The sequence below is a fragment of the Falco naumanni genome, chromosome Z (assembly GCF_017639655.2).
Source record: "Falco naumanni isolate bFalNau1 chromosome Z, bFalNau1.pat, whole genome shotgun sequence".
Taxonomy (NCBI): domain Eukaryota; kingdom Metazoa; phylum Chordata; class Aves; order Falconiformes; family Falconidae; genus Falco; species Falco naumanni.
The window spans coordinates 82,170,834-82,190,242 of NC_054080.1; the positions used below are offsets into that span (position 1 = coordinate 82,170,834).

The 19,409-nt window shown below is 45.1% G+C and overlaps 1 protein-coding gene across 1 annotated transcript in view; it reads right to left on the bottom strand.

Moving 5' to 3' along the window:
* Positions 1 to 694: 694 nt before the first annotated feature.
* The window catches only part of LOC121080756 (lipoxygenase homology domain-containing protein 1-like), a 31,382-nt gene continuing 12,667 nt past the window's right edge, over positions 695 to 19,409 (bottom strand). The window contains exons 4-12 of the mRNA XM_040578880.1: positions 17,088 to 17,186; positions 15,375 to 15,523; positions 12,684 to 12,807; positions 10,611 to 10,861; positions 9,484 to 9,619; positions 6,368 to 6,528; positions 5,272 to 5,358; positions 2,758 to 2,893; positions 695 to 1,019 (exon numbers count right to left, since the gene is read on the bottom strand). Of these exons, the coding sequence (XP_040434814.1) occupies positions 712 to 1,019; positions 2,758 to 2,893; positions 5,272 to 5,358; positions 6,368 to 6,528; positions 9,484 to 9,619; positions 10,611 to 10,861; positions 12,684 to 12,807; positions 15,375 to 15,523; positions 17,088 to 17,186 (1,451 nt within the window). The 3' untranslated portion in view covers positions 695 to 711. The remainder of the gene's footprint in view (positions 1,020 to 2,757; positions 2,894 to 5,271; positions 5,359 to 6,367; positions 6,529 to 9,483; positions 9,620 to 10,610; positions 10,862 to 12,683; positions 12,808 to 15,374; positions 15,524 to 17,087; positions 17,187 to 19,409) is intronic.

Here is a 19,409-nt window from a genome sequence, read left to right on the forward strand (position 1 = left end):
CCAACCAAATAATGACACAAAAGATGGGAAGTCTGCAGAGTTCTGTGATCAGATTCTCAAAATCTCCTCCAGGAGATACTGATTACGTTTTACCAGTCAAAGTTGGACCCTAGAGGTTAAAAACATGCCTCATAATTGAATACGTATTAAGTAGGTTGACCCCGCAGATCAGATCAGCACACTATTTGCTTGTTAATGCTGTGAGGGCTTTAACTGCAGTTTGACCTCTTCATTATCTCCAGCTTCCCAGGGAACAGGCTCTGTCTCCAGTTCAGTCCATTTCCACCCCCCTCCACTCAGGACATGGGCATACAAAAACATGTTGAAAACCAGATTGAAAAGAAGACACAAGAACCGAGCACAGCATGGTTGAGGGGAGACTGGAAGAAATATAAAGGAAAAAATATAAAGAAAAAAAATATAAATGCTTTAGGCTTTCAGTTCTGATTTTCACGTTAAGTAAGATGCTTTTTCTTCCTTTGCCCAAGGATCCAGGTTTCCCCCATATTATATAGAGGGCAGAAGGCTCCCTTTTGTTCTTGGAAGACAGATGGATTTTTCTCCCCCATCCTGAAGATGCAATTTCCCAGTCCTCAGCTGGGAAGCAAACAGGAGCCTCTGGTATGAACACACCAATGTCAAATGGGCACACTGTCCCTGACCTAAGCCTCCCTCCAATTGCAACCTGCTATGATGTTCTGTGGATGTGATTTATTTCTCCATACTGTCCCAGCCCAAAGTGGCAAGGAAATCAACCAAGTTTACAAATACACATCTAAAAATTATAGACAGAAATATAGATGTCTCTCTACAAATGGCCACACACTTTAAAACCCGTCTTAAGGAGCAGCTGTGTGAACTTACATTGCCTTTCTCAAATTTATTGGCAGTGTTGATGCAGTTGTAGAGAACACGGTCTCCCGTGTCTCCCTGCTCGCCGATGAGGCAGACGAAGACGTTGGCATCCGTGCCGCTCCCACTTACCGTCCCAGTGCAAACCGTCACCCGGTACTTTATGACTGTGGAGACATAAATTAATAAAACAATTTCAGCAACACAATTAATTGCCGTTTAAATTTACTACGTTTTCCATGGACTTGCAATTAAGTTGAAGTGTTCATGCTTCCAGCTGATCCTTCTGCTGATGTATTGACTTTTACACTTCCATATTATCACTAAGAAAATAAAAAATCCCAAATAGGAAGGCCTGAATTGTTAAGAAAACCCATAAAACCCTTCCAAAGAAGGACACAAAAATTCTGCCCCCTTCAAGTAAAACCTTATGAATTGGGGTGCATAGCCTCCATGGGGCCCCAGTCCTCCCACCCCCTGCTCCTGCCTTCCCAAGAGGGTCCTGGTGATGGCTGACCTTGCAACAATGTGTTTGGGGAAAATGTCATTTTCAGCATCCAGCAGCATGGCAGGCAGACAAAAAAAAAAAAAAAAAAAAAAAAAAAGCTCTCATGGACCTGAGAAACAGGTTCTTCCTGTTGGCTTTATGGGACAGGACAAGCCCAGCTGGCCCCATTTACTTGTGACCCTCATGGTGCAGGAGGTTGGATTGCATCTTGCCTCCATATCACCTTTGAGATCTTTCTTTAGGATTTTGCTGGATGGATTTTTGAGCTGCCACCTTCCTGCCCCAACCCTGCCCTCCCACCTCATTGGGTGAAGGATTTCCAGGAGAAATTTCACAACAAGGAACCGACCCACAGACCAGCTTTCAAGAGAGAGACCTTTTTCTCTGGCATCAGGAAGGGACGAGAAGCGATGCTCCCCAAACCCGCCTGCAAGCCCAACATGCAGATGCTGCGTCTGGCCTCTGCTCAGCACAGCCGGTCCTGACGGGAAAGCACCTGCATCTGAACTGAAGCAGCCCTCTCCACAGTTGATTAAAAATACATTTCCAAACCAGGTTTATTTACATTTTAATAACATCTGCAATTACAATTACTCTTCCTCTTCTGCGGAACTGCTCAGATGCATGCAGATCGCAGAGTTCATCAGAAATTTCAGAAAACAGGAGACTTGTACTCTGCAGAGTGTGGAGCCCCATTGGGTGCTTTGGTGGAAATAAGAGAAATCCCAACGGCCACCTTGAGATATTCTGCTCTCCAAAACTCCCCCTCCAAGTACACTTAATTCTTGTGACACCAGGTCAAGACAGAAGTGACCACTTCAGGAAGCCAACACAAAGTTCTGCAGCTTTCCTTAATCAAATCTCCAGTTCAAGCACATTTAACTCAGTAAATAAATCAGATTGCTCACACATACTTAAAGGTGCCTGCGCCCTTGCACAACTCTTCTGTGCAGCTTGCTATACATTTATACATATAGCTGCATAAATGTGCATATAATTAAATAAAATTTTAGAGCCCAAAAATGACTGTTACATTTCAGACTGCATTTCAGCTTAGCTTGCTTTCCATGAGAATCCCTTCAAACTGGGCAGTTCACTTTTTTAAGGGAGACTAAAAAAATATACCAGTTTGAAAGAAAAATTTAGCTCTGGAAACAATTGTGCTGCTGCCAGATCTCTTCCACCTCCCACCACAGAGAAATCTGCTCAAAATAAGAGCCTGGGATTTCTGAGGCTTCATGCAGCTAATGATGCATACAGAAAATACTGCAGAGAGAAAGTGCCAGAAAGAGAAGCTAATTGAATTGCATCGGTCTGCCAGTGCTTCCCTTACACAAAGAGGGTTTCTTTCTGTTCAGGTCCTAAGCGAGCCCCTGCATGAAGCCTGTGGCTCTCACCTGGCATGACTTCAGTCACTAGAGATCCCTCCGCAGGGAGCTCCCGCACGATCTCATTGTCGTCTTCATTTATATCTAGCCAGCGGCCGCAGTTGAATGAGTATTTTTCTTTTGTCAGCGTTTTCAGCAGAGTTACCTTCATTAAACCAAAACACTGCATGAGTTCAGAGGCTTAAAGACAAAAAAGCAACAAGCTCCTGACAGGTTTTTGCCTGGGAAGCAAGAGTAGGTAGCAGCAGAGGAATAACACGCATTAATAACAAGACTGTCATCCCAACTCGTGCACCACAGTGATGCATGGAGCAAAGTCTGTCATAGCTGATGGCTTTTTCTTCCTCCTTTCTCCAATCGCTCCATGGTGTTGTGAAAGTTTTGATGGATAACCAGGCTTTTAGTAATTGCTCGTCATATGCCACTGTATAAATCCACAGAGCAAATGGGGGATGGCATTTGCACCGCCACTTCTGGCAGCTCAGAATCAGGGCATACCACATGGAGGAGACGCCCGGAAAACGGCAGCAAGCACGATGAAAGATCTGCAGGATCTTCCAAAGGACTAACAAGCAAACAAGGTGGGGCTCTGCAGACGGCTGGCAAAGCAGGTGAAGGAAGGGTACGGTGAAGGTCTGCAAAATCACAGGTGACACGGGGGAGGCAGAAGGGGGTCAACTATTCGCTCTTCCTGCTGCAAGAAATACAGGACATCAAATGATGCTCAAAGGGCGAAGTTCAAAGCGAACCAAAGGACACAGCCAACCTGTGAAGTCCTTGTCAAAAGCTGTTACGGATGTTAAAAGTTTAAATGTTCAAGGGGAGACTGGAACCTTTGAACAAATAAATGGAAGGGAAACCTACTAAATGCTTTGTGTTTAGTAGATCCGTTCAGGAAATAAGTCTCCAACTGGAAATAGTCAGAAACAGGAAGAATGTTAGGGGAAAGTATCATAAATGTTTGCCCTTTCCTCACTGTTCCCTAATCACGCACTTATGCGGCACAGGAGGGAGGGTGCTGGGCAAGATGGACCTTTGGCCTGACCAGTAAGACTGTTCCTGTGTTCCTGTAATAGAAAATGGAAGCCTGCCCCAACATGAGAGCAAGCCTGGCATGAAATGTGTGAGGGATGGAACAAAGCATCATTAAGGCTTCGTCTAAGCTCTGAGAAGCTAAAACGGGTGCCCAAGTGACAGGATTCATGTGCCATGAGCCTGATAGAGCCAGAAAACATCAGACTGGCTGTACACAGGCAGATTGATTTTGAGCATCTTAACTAGGTTTGCTTAGATTGTTTGGCCCAAAGTAAATCCTAGACACGCTGTCAGGTGCTTCTTGTCTTCCCTGAACACAATTTCTGTCCAGCAAAAGAGGATGCCCCAGGGAAATGTGTAGCCATGGAAGGTCTAAGCATTTTTGCCCATCTGTGAACAAACTGGTAGTGACAATTGCAGTGGCCCAAAGTCTGACCAACACTGTCTTTTTGATAAAAAGTGCAGCCAGATGCCTTCTCCCACCATATGGTGAACAGAGCAGTACTTGATGCCCTCTCCCCACTGGAGAGGCTGCGCATGCTTTCACAGTTGCCTGACAATGCAGGAGAGCAGGACCTGTCAAGGCAGGTTAGAGGCATGCAAGAAAAACCTCTAAGTGGTAAATTGTGATTTATTATCATTTATTATGGCTGCAAGCAACGTGTATGTTTTAAGTACAGAGAACATCATCCAAGCTCTGCAGAAGGAGTATGGGTGAAGTTTAGAGATGAAATTGCTGCCTTGCAGACACAGGGCAGAGATGGCAGCATGCTAATAATCATGGCTGGTAGAACAAAGGACACATGACTGAAGATCAAGCAGATGACCCTTTTTATTTCCCAGACAGCACAGTGCTGCTTTCTTCTGCACAGTCCCCATGGGCTCATCCAGTCTGCCAATGTCCACTTCCTGCAGTGGAGGCATCAGCCATCAGCAGGTTACACCACACTGTGCAATCAGTTTTTCGTTATGACCAGCCTAACTAGGGCACAGAAGGAGAGGGTTTGCCCCTATGTATGCTAATGATGTCTAAGAGTGGGAAACTTTCTGAAGAACAAGGGAAAAAAAACTCTGGCAGCAGTGGTGGAGGGGGCTACAGTGACCTGATGCTGGAAGGATGGGGAAAGGTGGTTTCCACCGTTGATCCTGGTTGTTGGGAGCTGCCGTTTCCCATCGGTCTTGTTTCCCGTACATACAGCTGGGCTGAATGAGAGCGAGGGGAAGGAGAAGGAATTTCCTGCAGAAAACACGCAATGAATCCCTTCTGTCCCCACATACTTTTGCCAACGCTACAATGTTCTCCCTTCACATCCCATTTTTGTGTAGGATTTCCACTTCCACCCCTCGGCCAGCACCATCTGCAAAGGGAGGCACCTCTGGCCACTGCACATCAAACGCCACTGGCAGCGGCCAGACCCAGGACTGGCACTGCAGACCTCTGTAACCAGCCTGGCTTTTTAGCTCTGCCTTCCCTTGCTGTCCCCTCACCTTGTTCAGGTGCCAGCCAGAAAAGGGATTTCTTTTCTCATGCCATATCCGAAGTTTATAAAATATGCCCAGGTCAGGGAGCTCGATCTATAGAGGGGGAAAAAAACTGCTTTATCCATTGCTGTAAGTCAGAAAAGCGTGCAGACAAAGGACACCTCTGAACATCTTTTAAGAGCCAAATCAGAGAAGAGTCAAAAACTAAAAGGAAAAAAAAAAGTCCTTTAAAAGTAACAAACCCAACTCTGCAAAAGTAGCTTGACACCTCTCTTCAGGAGAGGAGAACACATAAGTTGCATCCATACGCTTTTGATCATGAGAGCTGCTTGTAACCACTCCTCCCAGTAAGAACTCAGGCCAGCTCTCAGGCTTCAGCTCTTTCTGGAGCAGGGTCTGCCAAGCACAGCCACGCTGCCCAGAAGGCAACTATGGCTGCTTCTGCTGCAAAGTGAGTAAATGCTTTGGCTATAGCCATGCATTAAAATCCTTTTTTTTCTCAATTTTTCTCTGACCAGTCCCCAATCAACTTTTAAATGTATTTCTTCCTAAACACAAGAAGGCCCTCCCCAGCCTCGAAACTCAGCATGCTGTTGAGCTCAGCCCTAAATATTCATGGAGGTTCACATCCAAGGAGGCTGAAGACCAGATCACTGAGGAGACAAAACACCACTGCTAAATCTCCTGTAAACAACTAATGACTGCTTAGGCACGGAGGGAGAATAGGTAAATTATTAACTTCAGAGTGGCATGGTCCAAATGGGCAGAATAGTCTGGAACATGAGTGGGGCTGTGCCTGAGGGGAGGGGACTCTCTGCTTGAGGAGCCACAGAGGAGATGTGGTACTTGGTACCACGATGACTTGAAGTCATCACCACTTGAGCACACAGGAGCACCAGCCTAAGCCCTGCTTGGAGAAGTCAAGCCATATCCATAGGTGGGTAAATCATTTGCATCACCACTAAACTAAACGACTACACCTCCACTTCAAAAAGATCTACTGAGGTGAAGATCTCATGCTGATGATTTTCTGTGCAGGACTGAATCTAATGCCCTGGAAAACAACACCAAGCCAAGCTTACCACTTGAAGAAGATTCATACCATGAACTTGTCAGTCTGTCCAGCTTCAAAGTTGTCTGAATTGTTGTCCAGCTTCATCTCATCTGACTTCCCCTTGTCTCCATATATCTGGAAGTAGATGGTGGCATCTGTCCCTGCATTTTTAATGTCACTTGTCCAGATCCACAGAGACCAGGGGCTTTCTACAGAGAAAGGTTCAAGACATTTTGTTTAAAAAACGATGTTTAAAGGTGTCCTGGTAAAAAACCCATAATTCTTATTCTTATTATGGTAAAGAGAGCAGGATGGTGTGTAAGAAGACCAGGACAATTTATCCTTTTCTGCACAAATGTAATCAGCTGCTACGTGACATATAGGAACAAGATTGCTTGGAAGTATAATACTGTGTTTTCATTTAACACAAAATGAGAAATCCATAAATCACCACTTTCCAGGTGAACCATATTCTTCTGTGTTATGTATTACTAACACGGTAGTCCAGGGATGCGCTCCATCTCTGTACTTTCAGCACACTTCCCCAGCACCTGCAAGTCTTAAAGCCAGGGAAATAGTCAGCTTTCTTTTTGTCAATAAGAAAGAGTCTCCAGGTACTTGCATACAGACCAATGCAGCTCCAGGTAGCTCCTAAAATTTGCTCCAGATGATCTGAGTCTGGAGCAAGGAGGGTTATGGATGAAGCCGTGTATCTCTTCATCCTGACCTAATCAGCCTTCCTGAGACTGGACCAATCACCCCAGATACGCCTTTTGCAGGACAGGCTGGCTCAGAGCCCATTCAGCCGTCTCTAGCCAGGCTGCATCATGTGGGACAAACATGCTCAGAGCAATGTAAAGATATTTTTCAACAGTTTTGAAATTATTTAAATGCCTAAATCCCACCCGACTTCAGTTAGCGCTTACGTTACTCTAAGCGATGTGCCCAAAGATTGTGGCAAAGCTATGAATTTTTGTACCTCTTAAGCCTTCACCCAACATTTTAACCATAGGAGCAGTGAACCTGCAGCAGCCTTACCCTGGTTTTCATACCAGAGGCCGGTTGCATATCTAAAGGTGACACTATACCCTCTAAAGAGCCCCTCATCTGCATTCCCTACTGATAGCAACGTGCTTCGCTTCTGTAGGCCTTGCAGCACCTACAGGAGAGGGAACGGGCTTCTTTCCTGACTCAGACATCAGCTGAATTATTAACAAATCCTAATGAAAGAATCGCTAACCCTTTCGGTGTGCCTGAGCCTGCATGAGCACAGCTTGACCTTCAGAGCCCAGAATGGAATATAAAAATATGATGACATGCATATAAATTAGATCTTTACTGATCTACTCAGCATTTGACTGTAAAAAAAGAGGGAACAGCAACTCAAAAAGTGAGGGGGGAAGGGAACTCTTTTACAAAAAGTTTTGCTCCTATTTCAGTAATATGCAAAATGTTCATGACCGCTCCTTGCTGCAAAGCAAGTTTCACGTGAGCAGAAATGAAGCTAAGGCAAGTTGGTGTGTGGCATGTGGTGCGGCAGCCTGCTCTCCCTGGGGAAAAGAGCAAGGGCAACTCAGACACCAGAGACTTCTCTATCTGTCTGCTTTGGCCTCCCTGATCTCTTGCTGAAGGAAAGAAGGAGTGATGCATGCAGGAAGCGGGGAAAGGGAACTTGCACCAGGATTAAATGCTGATAGAGGGCTGTCAGGGACAAACGTGGGCGAGCTGGGTCTACAGCTGCTGGAGGAGTCCAAGCATTTCTCCAAATACCCATCCTCATCCTCCCAGGGTTCGCTGGGCACATTCCCCTCTTTCCTATCCCTTCACATCAAGGGATCCTGGCAACTTGGAAATTCTCTCGGAGCCAGAGCAAACATTCCCCAGGGCAAAAACACCAGGGAGGGCTAGACCTAACACTACAGTTTCGAGAATAATACTCAAGTTAAGGCTGGAGGGGGAAGGGGAATAAAAAAAATAAAAAAAAAAAAAAAAAAAAAAAAAAGGAGAGAGAATAAATACAAGCTACACATCGAGCTGCAATCCGGTGGGGGAACAGCTTGCAAACACTACGCAGGGAGCCGTTTCACCATGGATACCCAAAGTGAGGTTGAACCAAGCTTTGATCAGCTCTGCAGAAGGGGACGGTCCTGCATGCATGGATAGGCGAGATGACATAAGAAAAGACATAGGTCTTTTCTAACTCCAAGTCTTACGCTTCTATAATCTGGCAGCTAAAGGTCACAGATTTCTCAAGGCTCATGCTCTCTATCTCCTGCACTGCGGCAGCAGGGGAATTAGCCTGTCAATAACAATCAGAGCTGATAATAAGGGTTAAAGGTTGCAGATGCTTTAGTTAAATGGACCGAGTCAGAGGCACAGTGTGGTTATAACACTGACTAACATTTAGATAAAGCTTATTTATTTAAGTGACCTGCTGTTTAAGCAGGAGCCCACCCAAAGCATTCAGATTAAACTGTATCTGTTATCCTAATTAAAACATTCTGCTTACACATACGCACTGGCGCAGGCAAGACGGCAGCAACCCCTTTTGCTTGCTGCCAAACCAGCCGGCGAGGCTGGGTGCTGGAGCTGGGGTTGGATGGATGAACATGCCAGTATGCTGCCCTGCACAGCACGGAGCAGCACCCCCAGACGTGTGCCACTGCCTCCCTCTAGAGAAGAGGCTTCAAACGCAGCACTCATGTGCCTCGGGAGGCACCACCGGCAGCTGGGCAGGACTGAGAGCTGCTTTTCCTCAAAGGCCAAGAGTAAAAATGTTGAAGTTAGTGGGGAGAATTTGGATTTTCTTCCTGTTTTCCACGAGATTTGTATTTGTGTTGTATTTAGGGTTTTTTTCCATCTGGAGTAGGAGAACTTTGTTTCTATAGTAGTGAAAAATGTAGCCTGGCTTGTCTGCAAAGGTGAGATGCTCAAAGTCCAGTGAACCTGGGAACCAGGTCCATTTTCTTCCCTTAAGAAGAAGAGTGCAATTCTTAAAAATATTTTTAAGTTTCATTTTAAATTCCCCAAATCAGGATGTTCAAAGCTGAAACTCATGTGGGCCTCAGTTCCCTTGAGCCTCTACTTCACCGTGTCATGTTGCATGGGTAACACTCAGGGTGTTGCGGGGGGTCACAGGAGGGCTCCTGGGCACTTGTACATACTTTTCAGTCTTCTCTGGCGCAGGGAGAGCATTTCGTAGAGCTCCCGCTCTATGAGACCATCTCCTTCATCTTCATCCAGCCATTTCCCACACGGGAAAGTTTGCTCGATACCAGTGAATGGGCAGTAAACCACCACCTAGGAAAAGAGACTGGGAAGCTGAGTTTGAATACTCTATTACTGGCAGCCGGCAGGACCTTGATAAGAAAAATTCAACTAACTGAAGCAAAGACAGAGCTGGAGATCTTGGTCCTGCTCTCTAAATCGGTTTTTTTTGGATCGACATGACCTGCACTGGTTGCACAGTTCCCAAATTGGAGCATAGCTAGGACCCATCTGTCCTGTTATTCCCGCTTTTGCAGAAATACATCCAAATGGGTCAGCCAAGAAGAGGTGAAACACCACAAAGGGAAGGGAAGGGGAACCGGCAGCGTGGCTGCAGAAGTCACCATCATGTCAGGGTGCAGCATGCACCCTGCACCACACCAGTGCACAGTAGGGTTTTGTAGGAAACACAAGATACAAAAAGCCTTCAGATACATCCCAAGCTGATTTTGCTTTCCAGGAAAACTGCATTTCCTCCCAGCTTCAGGGTAGGCAGCTGCCTCCCTCTCCACCCTCCCCCTACCTTCTGCTGATCCTGTGCACAACCTCACACCACCTATTTCTCCACTACTGCCCAGTAACAGCTGTGGTCAGCTACTTCTTTTTTTTTTTTTCTCTGAGCTCCGAATCAGCATCTGAAAACTTCAGCAAAGTCTGAGTACAGATGAAAACTTTGAGATGCTCAGCACAATCCAAGACTGCATTTCTGTCTGGCCCCTTGGGTGAACATCTGAAGGTGCTTTTGGCGCTGAACAAACAATAATCTCTATCCTTGTGACTGCAAAGGGGCAATCAACCCAATTAGCGAGTGATTGACTTATGCATCTAATGTGCCTTTGAGGCAATCAGTTACTACCATGCATTATGTATAATATTGACTTGTTAAACCAGGGGATACCATCATCCAGATAAAAGCAGATTTTTTTAGTATTATTTATTTAATTTTTAAGCTGTATTTGCTTGTTGGGGTCGGGTTATGGAGAGGGAACAGCCTGACAGCTGCCTATGAACAATTTAGTCTCACCTTCTCACAAAACCAGCCAGAACTGACGCCACAGTTATCGTGCCCAATGGTGACTCTGCTGAGAGGGCTGAGGAGAGCAGCTATCTCCACGTTAAAGAGATCTGTTCTGGCACGCTCAAATTCACCTCCTTCCAAGAAAATCTTCCCACTGTTCTTTAAGCCTTTGGAGCCATGGAGGATTACGTGGATCTTAGAGTTTGTGCCAGCTCCCCTGATATCTCCTGTCACTACAGCGACGTTGTACACAATACCTGAAGGAATCAGGAATTTGGTTAGGAAGAAAAGAAGGGAGGAAAAAAGGATGAGAGTAACAATTTTGACTGGATTTACATAGGGCTCTACTGGCTTCCCACTGGTCCTTTTCCAATGGTTTCCATTGCTTTCGACAGTGCAATGCTTCATTTTGTTGTGTCCCACACATACCTCTGAGAAACACTCCGCTACCTTCAGACTGTCTGAGAGAAACAGGTTTGTGGCAATAAACTCGCTGTCACATGGCCCAATGGAAAAAATTATAGTTTTTTTATCACCCTGCATTGATGATTAGGTGAAGAAAGGCAAAAAAAAAATTGAACTGGCAACTAAGTCGCTTGATTTTGAGAAGTACCAAGCACCAAACTTGATTTTGAGAAGTACCGAGCATCACCAGAGGATGCTGAGAGGATGGAGGAGGGTTGCTTTAAACAGTGGGGGCATGTTCTGTAGCATCACAAAACTCTGGAAACTTGGGGTCAGCAGCCTATAATGCTGCTGAGGCCAGCAGGACCTTCACTGTCACTGTGAGAGCCTGAGGATCTCAGCAAAACAAGCCTTGGGAGAGGTATTAGTCCAGCTGGAAAAAAGAAGAATATTTCTGAAAAGAAGCCTATGCGCATAGAAGTTGTTTTTTTCTAGCTCTAACTGTCATCTAAGAAAGATAACACTTCTTCCTACAAGCCTTGCTTCTCAGAAGGCTCACTGACAGGCATATCCTAGACCTGCGCCATGGCATCAAATAAAGAGACACCTCTAACCATAACAGTGTGTTAGGGAGCAGGTATAAACCAGCTGGGGTCCAAGCTAAGTCATTCCTTTGCTTAAATCGCCTGGAAATTTCAATAGGGACTTCAGATGAAGTAGAAACGTCAGAACTCTCTCCCTTCTAACAACCCTCTCTTTGAAGTTTAGGTTAAAAACTGTATTCAAGCATGTGTTACTGCATACATATCATCTTCAACAGAACTCGTGAGAGCAGGGGAAAAATGCATAGTCACGAATGGTAAAAGATAAGGGAAGCTTTCAGTAAATTAATTGCATTTTTTTCCAGATTTCTTTCCCATCTTCCCCTGATTTTTCCCAACACGCATCCTGCAGTCAGGTCTGCACGCAGACCGCTTTCCTCGTGCACATGCTGGGGGCAATATGAGGGCTGCAGATGTTGAAGACCACACAATGAAGCGAAGAACAGCTGTTATGTGCATAGTCAAAGTGTTTACCTTTATGCTAATGAATAAATACCGGCAGAACACTACCCAAATAATCTTCTGCCTCGTGGTAAGTTCTTTTATTCACTTTACATCCAGGTTTCTTTTAACAGAGACATAACAGCTGGTTGTCTCAGCTCCAACCATGTTGGATAATAAAAAAAATCCAGTTTTAGGGCTCAGCGCTGCCTTTCGTGATTTGTAAAAGGATGCGCAGCTCCCCAGCCGAGAACCTGAAGTACAATATGCACTGCCGTGTGGCACATGGGTGACTGTGGGGACAGCCATTTACTTTCCAAAAGCTGGTGAGTGACTTGCTGAAGTACAAGCCAGACCTTTCATCTCCTGCCCGTCAGCCCCTTCTCCAGGTGCCCCAGGAGATGGATGAGCATGTAGGTCCTGCACAGCTTCCCCAGTGAGATACGGGGGTGGGAAATGCAATGGTAGGTCAGGGACCCCCAACACAAAGCTGCCTGCCACCAGCAGATGGTCCACTGCAGGTCTCCCTAATCCTCAGGCATTCAATCTTCTAAAGAAAATACGGCTAGTAACACTAATTAGGCCGTCGTACCTCCGCATTTCCCACCACGGTTTCAGCCCATGACCTTACCTGTGGCTTCAGTGCCCCCAACCAAAATGTCCCTCTGGATTTTTCCATCATCTTCATCTAAAGCAAACCAGCGTCCAACTGGGAATTCGTACACACATTTATTGCCGATGTCTTCAATGATCACCTAAAGGAAAAGAAGCAGCACTTTGCAAAATAACGTGGAGAAAGCAAAGGTGTTACACGAGGAGGTGACAGAAGAGCAGAAGCTTGATGTGCACACCCTTACCTGATATTTAATATATTCAGTACTCGAGCAGATCCCTCTCCACTCCGTAATTAGTACTGATAGAATTTCAGACAATCAGCGAGTAAAAAGCCAGGCTTTTTTTCTTTTCTCTTTTATCTAGTGAACTCAGTCTGTGTCTCTCGCAGTGTACGAGACCAGATGTCTCTGCTAGCAAGACCAGCTGGCTGGTCCGTCTTCCTTCTCTCCAGAGCCTGTTTGCTGGCTACCCCTCTCCATCAGCTGAACGGCAGCTCTTTGTTCTGCTTTGGGAACAGGCTGTCTTCTTTCTCCCTCAGTTTTACCGTCTTGTTATAAAATGATACCAAGGAATTTCGGGACAATTGAGACCATCAGAGCAGCTTGTGTGACCTGGTAATATTGTGTTATCCCACTCAGCTACTCCAGGATGGAATCCTTACAGAGACAGCCATGAAACCCTGCGGTAGAAATAGTTTCTAATTTGGAAGGATTTGGCTTTTGGACCTATTTAGTTATATATTTTATTGAAACAAGCCAGGGAACGATCTTCCCCTTTAACACTAGATTAAGCCAATGTTACCCGCTTGGAGTTTATTGCACCTCCTGCTGAGTCACTTCTTACCATATCTTCTTCTGGGTTCCCGGAGCTTGCCATAGATTACTGCAGCGTTTTAAACAGGCAGTGAAGAGTACTGAAGATTTTCAGCCAGAAAAGAAGAAATCAAACCTCTACTCACCTGTACATCTTATGTTTCAGAGGGGAAAAAAAAATTAAAAATCACTATTACGGATAGCAAGTCCTTGCCACTTTTCTCTGCCTTCTCAGCAAACAGGGAGAATCTGAAAGCTGTCTTTCCTGCTAGATTTGTGAAACCATGCTTTGGGAAGCAGAGCTTCCCCTCCTGTCACTCATCCCACACTGTGCTGTTGCCTGTGGCGTTACCAACTCTCATAGTACCTCTGTGGATACAGACAGCAGTGACTGTCAGCATGAGAGAGCAGCGCTGTGCTGGAGTGTTAAGAGACTAAAATATGTGAGGTTCGGGAGCAATAGCAACACTCGGATTCCCCTCTACCAGCTGATCCTCTTTGGGTTCCTGTTAATACGTTTATTCATACATTTTTAGAGGTGGAAAACCAGCTCTGAGTATAAGCCACGCTGAAAACACAAGAAACATAAGAAGAACTTCCAATGATGCTTAGCAGGTTCAACCAGGATGACAAGTGCTGGAGTCCCCAAGTATTACAGCAAACTACAGAAAAACATCTACCAACGGTAAACAATAAGTGGGATGTTTCAGCTCCAAGCTTCCAGTTGAACTTGAAAAGCAAAAGCTTCCTTTTACTTAATCACAAACATCTCAGTGGTTCCTGTAGCAGAACACAGGATGGGTGTGTTGGCTGCAACTAGTCCCTGCTTCAGGCTTTGGGACTTAAGCAACCTAACCATCAGAAATCATGGTAGGCAGACTTCATCTGTAAGGGGAGAATGCAGCTCCTTTTCCGAGGCTCCCACCCCCCCACATACACCATTTATTACAGGGGGCACAACATCCCTCTCTTTCATCTGCTACGTTTTCCATGGACAGCCAACACAATAACTCTTAGCGCAGCATATGGTGATGGTGGGAAAGCATGTGCTAATGTTTGCATTTCTAATACATCAAACCACCCTGTTATCTAGGATTTACAAATTTGGGGTCAGATCATCAGTGGATTAAAGCCAGCTGGGTTGGACGACACCAGCAGAGAAAAGAAAATGGGATTAGAGGAAAGAGTCATCGATTTGTCCTTTTAAAATATTCCTTCAGCCATTTCACTAAAAGCTGCAACACTTTCATGCTTTAGAGCAGGAGGATAAAATGAGGAGGAAAGTGGAAGAAAGGGATTTTTGTGGCAGGTATCTCTTGCTGTGCCAATGATAAATCACTTAAATTTGGCCAAGCTGTAAGTCTTTGCAAATTTCCGGCATGAACAGACTCAACAGATATTTCTCAGACTCTGGTATCTTTACCATCTTGGTAATGAGTTAGGTCAACAGTGAGAGGGGGCTTGGAGGCTCCAGCTTGGAGCGTTCCCCCTCATCTGCAGTCACCAAGACAGGAGAAATATTAGAGCAGGCAAATTCAGGTCTTTTAACAATGAGATTTTCTCACTTCCACATTTGCCTGAGATACTCAACAATTTACCTAACCCAGAGCATCCCTCATTTTCTATCCACCCAATGTGAATCTGCTGCACCTGGTTGAGATGCACCTCGCTGCTGCCAGCGCTCCACCAGCACCGCCGTGCTCTGCAGAAAAAAGCAAACCCTGGAGAAGATATGCTGGGAAGGTGAAAACTTGATTTGTGCCTTTCTCAGTTAACGAGGTACCTGTACCACCAGCAAACATCCTTGCATTTCTCAGCATCTCACCACCAGGAGGGTAAGTGAGACATTTTGATCCCACCACATGCTTATGTTAAATGTCTCAGGAGTAACTAACCTTTGCAAGGAACCAGCCAGCAGAGCCACCCTTGTTATTATGCCCTATATTAATTTTCCTTAACCTTCCCAAATTCGGAGCATCGAGTGTGAACTTGTCCTCTGCTCCCTTTTCAAAGTTGTCTTTGTCATTGTCCAGTTTCCTCACACCTGAGAGAAAAAAATAAATGGAGAAAAACCAGGGAGGAAAGGGTTACTGGCACATGCATGTTTGTAAGGGAAGAAATATTTAGGAATGTCACCACTGACGGAATCAAATATTCTCCAGCTACCAGCTCTCTGCAACCAGGACTCAAGGTAAAGGCAGAAGACTTTATATTCTAATAAAAAAGGTACCTTTTCTTGAGCACAAGAGACCAGGATTTTCACTCTAATGTCACAGCTACTTACAGCTCTCACAGTTTTCAGAATATATATCCAGATGGCTCTTGCATCTTTTTTTCATACCAACCACATTTCCCTTTTATTTTCAATGTCTTTAAAAAAACTCCAAACTGTTTAAAAAAGGCTTTGGTCACAAGCTGCAGATTTTGACATTTCAGGACACAGGATTCTTTGCTGCATCACACAGGAAGGATTTATTTTCAAATTAGGACCCTACCAGGGTTGTTGGCTTTTCTTTATCTCGCAGGAGCTTGCCTTTATGAAAAGGGTTGAAGCACTGACCTCAGTTGCAATCAACGCTATTCCCGTGCAAGCAATGCTGCGAGCAGGATTGAACCCACCCAAGGCATCAGTGCAGGGGAAGGTGTCAGAGGGCAAATTCATCCCACTTATCTTAGGAAGGGGATGAAAGATTTTCTAGGGGTGCTATTTCTCTGTAGATATGACAGAGTGCTCGGACACCCAGCTCAGATTTAGACTCCCACCTTCAGATGTCTCCAGTCAGATGAGATGAATCCCCTTGTAAAAGCCTGGAGAATTAATCAAGGATGAGACCTATCCACTAGGTTTCATAATCTGTTCAAGGACACTTGGCAGACATCATATCGTTATTTCTTGAATTTGACAGGATAGATGCAGTACAGAAGAGAGAGAGTATTTGCTCTCTGGGTCTCCAGGAATATCCACCCACTCTCCTCTATAGCATGACCCAGGGAACTTGATCTGGGCACATCTTTTACTATTATTCAGTTAACAATATTAAAAAATAAATTAATTCAAGTTCCTAGACCACTGTTGTAATACTATCTACATTTAAAAAGAAAAAAAAAAAAAAAAAAAGCTACCACCATTAATTTAAAGCCAGCTAATATAAATCTTGGTTAGATTATCTTTCTAAATGGGCAAGGAGACTCACCCACAACCTTTGCATGCTGAAAGGACTGCATTACCCATCTGGGGATGCAGAAAGATGGGACATGCAGGTCTCACTGCATGCACTATAAATACACAGTGGTGTTGGATCCCCCAGCAGATCAGCACTTACGGCACTGGTTTATGCTGGTACTTTATGCTGCATTTTTCCAGGGTCTGGGTTTTTTGGTGGTAGGTAACTTCATTCACGCTCACAGCCCAGCCACGACTACTGCTCTGCAGACGCAGCTTCCAGAAGCTGTGGATGCAAGAAACCCCAGAGCTAACAGCACCATTTGTTGTGCCTTTCAGTCAGCCAAATTATTCTGCATTTGCCAGATTGGTGTTGCGTGTTGTTCAGATCACAGGCTTGCAGAGCAGGAAGAAATATTTTAGGAAATTATTTGCATTTGAATACCTGTGTCTCCTTTCTCACCGAAGATATTAATGAAGACATCCGCATCTGTTCCACTGCCACTAATGTCGCCAGTAAAAACTCGGACCACGTATTTGTTGACTGCAAGGAGAAAGGCAGAAACCCCACACATTAATAACTCAATGGTGTGATACAAAACTTCTTAGTACAAACCAATGCAGGCTGTGCTGATGCTGTCTTGAAAGCACATCTGAACCTTGGCTCTCGGTACACTGACCCTCTCCTCCATAAGAGGAATAAATCCGTAGGCAGAGCTCCGATACTGCGTACTCACTGCCCCGGGCAAGAGGAACAGGTCACTCAGTTACTAGCCTTGACATTGAAAGCTGAAATAGATGAGAAAAAGGTGCAAATTTTGATCTTGATACATGGCCATTAAATGAAGTCAGACCTACGCACCAGCCTTGCTTTTTTCAAAACGCCGATGAGTTACTGAGCCAGCCATCTGCCCCAGCTCAGGCTTGACCCCTCTGGCCCAAATGCTAGCCTGGAGCTATTTTTGCAGCTTAACTTACATTAAGCCTGGCTGGTGACAAGTATTTTGAGGAAATGTCAGTCACACTGCACAAGCACAAAGATATGGAGGTGACCACCCTGCTACTCTGCCCAGTTCATAAATAAATAAGCAAATAAATAAATAAACAAAATCCAGTCCTTTCCATTTAATGGAGAAACAAGAGTAAATCCCAGGATCTATGACACTGTGAAGCTGCATCATGTGGGGCACTAAGTAACATGAAAACCACATGGGTGAGCCACGCCACGAACACTTCACATGTCATGTCAGTCAGTTTGAGAAGCAAGTTCTTCAGACAGACCAGGATGGGACCCACTTGGTTCCAAAGCACAGCAAGGGTGAGCTCAGCTTCTTCTGAAACCAATGAGAAAACTCCCATGGACTTCAGGGTGACTATATTTGGGGCAAACATGAGCAACTTTCAAAATCTACCCCTGAAGTCTACGTGGCTACCTCGTTCCTCCAAGCAAACTCAGCCATGACAGATGTCTAGTGCCATATCCACTGGGCAAAACCAGTGCTGCAGGCAGACAGCAAGACACAAAACTGATGAAGATTAATGCAAAATCTACTAATGCACGGTACATGATGTCGTATACGTCCCCAACAAAGTATCTGTTATACCCTGTATTACTGAGCCCTGCCTAGCTGGTACTGAAAGCTCTGCATTGCATCATCTCTTCATTTCTGAGCGCTGGGCACACTCCTTCTGCAAAAGGCACAGGCCACCTCACACATACCTCCCTTGCAGAAATACAGCTTTATACACCAAGACCCACAGTGAGCAACTTTTTCCCATTGGCAGGCGCAAAGTTAGGGGAGAAGCTTGTCTAGGCTTCCCAGCCAACAGCAGAAATTAATTCCCTCGGGAGCCACAGACCATAACAAACCCTGGCTTACCACTCCCAGAGCAAGTCACCCGCCTCCTCCACCATAATCAGTGTAAATTAAAAATTATTTTAAAAGACAGCAGACACTCAGGTGCACGTGCTCCTGCTAGGGCAGAGGATGTGAGAGCAAGAATCTGAGAAGCTGTTGTTGGACCATCCTCTGAATTATAAAGATGCACTCAGCTCCCAGGGTGAGGAGTACAAGGGCAGAGCCCAAACAAGGGAAAATCACCTGTCACGGTTTAATGAATGTGCTCTGAAAAGGCTAAAAATCGAGCTGACATTCTTGGCACCCCGTCACAAAACATGCCATTACAAATAAAATAATAATGATAAAAGTGCAATAAATACTAAATAACAAGAAAGAGGATGACAGAGCCAGGCTCAGACAAGGGAGAGAATGCCTTAATGTTCCTCTTTAACTCTTTTGCTTCAGTTCATAGAGCTCTAACAACTTGCTAGAGATACGGCAACACCAAAGGATTTCATTTGCATTAGCCAAGGATGGAGATGGTGAAATTTACAGCTCCCGTTTGGCCACTAAGCTGCTGTAACTAAAAGTGACCTATTGTACACTGGAATCTTTAATCACAGACCACATTTGCTTCTTGCACCTCCTTTAGAATATTTATTCTGATGTCAGTGATTAATTTTCCACTCTGCTTTTCCAGGGCCAGAAGAACCCAACGAGATAAAAGGATCCACAAGAGGACAAGCATCAACAGCTGAACGTACATTACCCTTGTAGGATCAGGCTTTACGCCTGTACAGACCAGAAGGATGACTGAGCACATGCCTGAACACCAAGAAGGACATTTAGAGAGCGAGTCCCTGAAAAGCAATTGGCAGCAGTCACTCAGAGCAGAGCAGGAAGGGCACCTTACATAGCTTCTGCAG